The sequence below is a fragment of the Perissodus microlepis genome, chromosome 9 (assembly GCF_051167445.1).
Source record: "Perissodus microlepis isolate ML-2025 ecotype Zambia chromosome 9, ASM5116744v1, whole genome shotgun sequence".
Taxonomy (NCBI): Eukaryota; Metazoa; Chordata; class Actinopteri; order Cichliformes; family Cichlidae; genus Perissodus; species Perissodus microlepis.
Window position 1 is genome coordinate 8919863 of NC_140469.1, and position 5823 is coordinate 8925685.

General features: G+C 44.2%; 1 protein-coding gene across 1 annotated transcript; it reads right to left on the reverse strand.

Moving 5' to 3' along the window:
- Positions 1-328: 328 nt before the first annotated feature.
- LOC146379983 (uncharacterized) lies at positions 329-1291 on the reverse strand. Its single transcript, XM_084938909.1, has one exon. The coding sequence runs from the start codon at positions 1289-1291 to the stop codon at positions 329-331; it is 963 nt and encodes a 320-aa protein (XP_084795035.1).
- Between the last annotated feature and the right edge of the window lie 4532 nt (positions 1292-5823).

The following is a 5823-nucleotide window of genomic DNA, read 5'->3' on the forward strand; positions in this document are numbered from 1 at the left end:
AACGTCTGTGCAGTATTTGGGAGGCCTGTAAACATTAAGAAACACAACTTTGGATGGGGCCTTCAGCTGTAAAGCCACATATTCAAAAGCCTGAAAACTTCCAGGAGATAGCTGCTTACATTGAAATGATTCATTAAATAAGACAGCAACCCCCCCTCACATTTAAAGATCTTTTAGAGTGCAGCTCTCTGTGTTTTGACCAGGCCACATGTCTCCTTCTGTCACCTAAAAGTACAGAAATGTTAAAACCTTCTAGTAAACAGGGTCCCAGCTTCTCCTGGGAAAAGTCACCACTGCCATAATCCTCGCAGCCCAGACCCTCCACACATCACACATCAGACTGCGGAGACAGAGCATGAAGGTGGTAAGGAGGAACTAAGGGGGGCGAGGCTGGGCAATGTGACTTCGATTGCTCTGTTGAGGGTGGGGCTCGATGGCGAACCTTTGGCTGCTCTGGTGGGGGGTTTATGGGGGACAAAAAGGGATTGGGCCGGGGGGTAGATCTGAGCCCAGCATTGACCCGCTCCATCATCTCCTCAGTGAATTTCAGGTGTGGGGAGGAGGGAGAAAGGGAGGGGGAGGAGGGTGATGGCCTGTCAGGGGTTTGGGGGACTGGGGAAGATCGTGGTCCCTGGTCCTGGTCGTTGGTGTTGTTGAGAGAGTTGGAGGCAAATAGGGACCCCTCTTCTTGCCTCTGATGTCTCTCCTTTCTGAAGCTCTTCCCGGGTGGGGGCAGATGAAGCTCCTCCTCAAGGTTTCTGCTGGGCTTTGTCTGTTCTTGGAGTACTGTTTGTTCCTCTTTATGAGATAACTCCTCGTTTATCTCAGCCTTGGCACCAAGCACAGATGGATGACGTATGGAATAAAACAAGTTGAAGGTGAACAGTTTCACTCCTGACTTGTTAAAATTAAATCCATTTGCTTTAAACAGATGCCTGCGTTCCCAAAAAATATTAAAGTTGTTGATAAAATGCACTGAGTGGTCAGTACATGCTGATATACGCCATTTATTCAGTGTAAACAACCTGCTGAATCTCTCGTCTCCTCCTCTGACGGGCGGTACAGGTCCACTGATGAATACAGCTGCATTCAGAGAGTTTACAGTATTTAATAATCCAGTAAAGTCCCGTTTCAGAACCTCTGACTGTTGTTTGGACACATCGTTTGACCCTGTATGCAGAACAATGTTTGTCACAGTTGGATATTCATCTGCAATTTGAAGAATTCTCTCCTTCAGGTTGTTGACCATATCCTTAGGAAAGCAGAGGACTTTAGTGTTCTTACTGCACATCCTTTGTACATCCTTTACGGCAGAGTCACCCACAATCAGAGTTTCAGGCCTAGCCTTTAGCTTTCCCTGTGGCCTTTTACTTTTCAACAGATTTTCAGACCTTACTTCGCTACTTTTAGATGGATGGTTGTCCGATATAGATCCAGGGTCCTTTGATAGTGGAGCAAATCTGTTCTGCAGTTTCACATTCAGTTGTTTTGGAGGTTTGTTGTTAACCTTCCTATTCACGGTTGTCCAGTCCTGTTTCCTCTCGTATACAGGGGTAGAAGAGCTTCTCTGTCTCATAGGAAGTGAAGGCCAGTCGGTTTCAGAGATTTCAGCTCGCTGTGCTCTGCCCGTGATACGTCCTCCCCCTTCCAGGAGACATGATTTATGTCTTGGTTTTGCACCAAGACAGTCTAAGGGGGGATTATCACTTGAGGATTTATAATAATGCACAGAGTCTACTTTCTTGGTCACGTTATCTGTGCTCCTTAGCTGTGTACTAGCTTGCTCATCGCCATTGTTTTGAATCAAAGGGAAGGTTGTTTAATTTCCACACAGTCCATTTACCTCCACGTTTACTTCTAAGCGATGAATTTTTGTCTCCAGTACTGCAATCTTCTGCAGGAGGCTGTGGTAGTCATCTGTGGAGAGGGAAGGCATCTTGTTGCTAGTTAGCCTAGCGGTTAGCACCTTTCCAGGCTATTGAGGCTGTTCGGTGCCCAGACGCTGTAATCAGGCTTCAGCTGTGTTTAGGCCACAGACACACAGAGCGCTGAGGATAAGGTAACTATAAAAAAGGTAACTGTTTCTGTTAAGAACACTTTAGTCCTAATGATCTATAAGTGTCCAGAAGCTATCGCAGGTAAGCTCATATGGAAAAAAGGGAAAAAATCAGCATAAAAATCAATAAAAGAAGCAAAGCATTTAAAGAGCAAAGAGATGAAGCGTCCACACTCACAAAAGGGGAGGAGCATTGCCAGGGAGGAGCAAAATTGAATTGAATTTTAATTCAATTCAATTTTATTTATACAGCACCAAATCACAGCAACAGTCACCTCAAGGCGCTTTATGTTGTAAAGTAGACCCTGCAATAGCAGGTGAAAGCAAATGGCCTGTATTTGTATAGCGCTTTATTAGTCCCTAAGGACCCCAAAGCACTTTACACATCCAGTCATCCACCCACACTCACATATTGATGATGGCAGCTACATTGTAGCCACAGCCACCCTGGGGCGCACTGACAGAGGCGAGGCTGCCGGACACTGGTGCCACTGGGCCCTCTGACCACCACCAGTAGGCAACGGGTGAAGTGTCTTGCCCACGGACACAACGACCGAGACTGTCGGAGCCGGGGCTCGAACCGGCAACCTTCCGATTACAAGACGAACTCCCAACTCTTGAGCCATGATCGCCACACAAATTGCCCACACAGACTGTAATCAGACCTCATCAGTTTGTGACTGTCGTGTTTTTGGTTGTTCTGCACACTTTAAGAGAAACATGACACTTTGTAGGTTACAAATAATCCTGTTAAATTAACACCACAGGAGGTGGGCGGTTCAATGTGTGTACATGCATCTCTATGTCTGTGTGTGTGTCACTAGTGGGTGGGGTGGATCAGAGCTGGCTGGGCCTTGGCCTCGGTGGGACACCTCTCCCCACTGGACACTTCTGCCCCTCCCTGGGATGCGGGGGCTTGTCTCTTACAGGTGTAGCACTTGATACATCATGCATTTCTATTTGTTTTCCTCTGATTTGGTTTAGTGACACGCCGACTCTGCTCACAGGATTTCTACTCGGGTTTAAGCACAGCAGGCTGGCTCTCAAAACTGGGTCTTCAGCACAGCAGGTGGGTGTCTGCCAGGTAAAGAGCTGGACACTGACTGAATAACATAACAGGTTGATGAAGTATGATGAGGAGAGGTCCAGGTTACCAAACAAGAACACCCCCCCAATGAAAATCCAGAAGTGTGGGACCCATGAGCGTTCTACATACAACTCCCAATCCTCACCACTTTACTGTTCAAGTAGCACAGACAAACAAAAATCGCCCACATGAAAATGATTGTTTGTGTTTTTAAACTTTAATGAAAACAAGACAAAACTGTACTTTCTGACTATTAACTGAAGCCTTTCATTGAACTACCAGATAAACACATTGGTGCTCTCTTTCTGTCCAGACACGTGGCAGCACTGCTGCCATCACTTTGTTTGTATTTAACAAAATAAAATCAATCAAATTATTTATGCCCTAGGAAGTGATAAAGGAAGTAATAAAACATGTGGTAGCCATAAAAATATATTAATAAAATTATTATATTAATAAAATTAACATATTTCATAACTCGTTCATTTTCAAGAATTAAAAAACTATTTCATTATTAAAAATATTGTGGTGTTTTTCTCATTTCAAACCAAAAAAAGTTTTCCTTTTAAATGTTACTTTTAAAATGCCATCTGTTCGCGGGCCTCTGCCCCTGATCTGGGCCTTTTTCTTGCCAGGGTCCTGGACTTGTGGCTCACAAGTGGGACACCACATGAGTTCACCATTTTTTCGATCTCCACCGAGTGTCATGCTCTAGTCTTGTCTCGTCCTCCTCTTCCTCCTCCTCCTCAGATGAGCTGCAAAGCTCCTCAGAGCCTGGCAAAAAGTCCTTCCCTTCTTCGTTGTCAGAAAAATTTCCACTGCTAGTGCTATCTTTTTCGCTTTCAGAAGACCGCAAAACTGCAGCAATAGCCTCCTCTAAATTGAGTGTGCGCTTCATGGTGTCTGTGCAGAAAGGACCAGTAAGAGCAAGCTGCATTTAAAACCACTGAAAATGTCTAAGGTGGAGCTCCAGCTATATATGTGCTCATTCCTCCAAAACCTATTTTCCCTTATTTTGCAGGCAGAGGTGTAGATCTATTAGGTATTCATGGGAAGAGCATTATAAAATGTTAGGATTACAGTATATCTGAAATATATGATTACAATACAGGGAGTGCAGAATTATTAGGCAAGTTGTATTTTTGAGGAATAATTTTATTATTGAACAACAACCATGTTCTCAATGAACCCAAAAAACTCATTAATATCAAAGCTGAATGTTTTTGGAAGTAGTTTTTAGTTTTAGCTATTTTAGGGGGATATCTGTGTGTGCAGGTGACTATTACTGTGCATAATTATTAGGCAACTTAACAAAAAACAAATATATACCCATTTCAATTATTTATTTTTACCAGTGAAACCAATATAACATCTCCACATTCACAAATATACATTTCTGACATTCAAAAACAAAACAAAAACAAATCAGCGACCAATATAGCCACCTTTCTTTGCAAGGACACTCAAAAGCCTGCCATCCATGGATTCTGTCAGTGTTTTGATCTGTTGACCATCAACATTGCGTGCAGCAGCAACCACAGCCTCCCAGACACTGTTCAGAGAGGTGTACCGTTTTCCCTCCTTGTAAATCTCACATTTGATGATGGACCACAGGTTCTCAATGGGGTTCAGATCAGGTGAACAAGGTGGCCATGTCATTAGTTTTTCTTCTTTTATACCCTTTCTTGCCAGCCACGCTGTGGAGTACTTGGACAAGTGTGATGGAGCATTGTCCTGCATGAAAATCATGTTTTTCTTGAAGGATGCAGACTTCTTCCTGTACCACTGCTTGAAGAAGGTGTCTTCCAGAAACTGGCAGTAGGACTGGAAGTTGAGCTTGACTTCATCCTCAACCCGAAAAGGCCCCACAAGCTCATCTTTGATGATACCAGCCCAAACCAGTACTCCACCTCCACCTTGCTGGCGTCTGAGTCGGACTGGAGCTCTCTGCCCTTTACCAATCCAGCCACGGGCCCATCCATCTGGCCCATCAAGACTCACTCTCATTTCATCAGTCCATAAAACCTTAGAAAAACCAGTCTTGAGATATTTCTTGGCCCAGTCTTGACGTTTCAGCTTGTGTGTCTTGTTCAGTGGTGGTCGTCTTTCAGCCTTTCTTACCTTGGCCATGTCTCTGAGTATTGCACACCTTGTGCTTTTGGGCACTCCAGTGATGTTGCAGCTCTGAAATATGGCCAAACTGGTGGCAAGTGGCATCTTGGCAGCTGCACGCTTGACTTTTCTCAGTTCATGGGCAGTTATTTTGCGCCTTGGTTTTTCCACATGCTTCTTGCGACCCTGTTGACTATTTTGAATGAAACGCTTGATTGTTCGATGATCACGCTTTAGAAGCTTTGCAATTTTGAGACTGCTGCATCCTTCTGCAAGATATCTCACTATTTTTGACTTTTCTGAGCCTGTCAAGTCCTTCTTTTGACCCATTTTGCCAAAGGAAAGGACGTTGCCTAATAATCATGCACACCTGATATAGGGTGTTGATGTCATTAGACCACACCCCTTCTCATTACAGAGATGCACATCACCTAATATGCTTAATTGGTAGTAGGCTTTTGAGCCTATACAGCTTGGAGTAAGACAACATGCATGAAGAGGATGATGTGGACAAAATACTCATTTGCCTAATAATTCTGCACTCCCTGTAGGACCCAATGGGGCCAAA

What these genes read in the sequence shown, in the direction of transcription:
- LOC146379983 (XM_084938909.1), bottom strand. Translation starts at nt 1,291, where the DNA reads ATGTGCAGTAAGAACACTAAAGTCCTCTGCTTTCCTAAGGATATGGTC.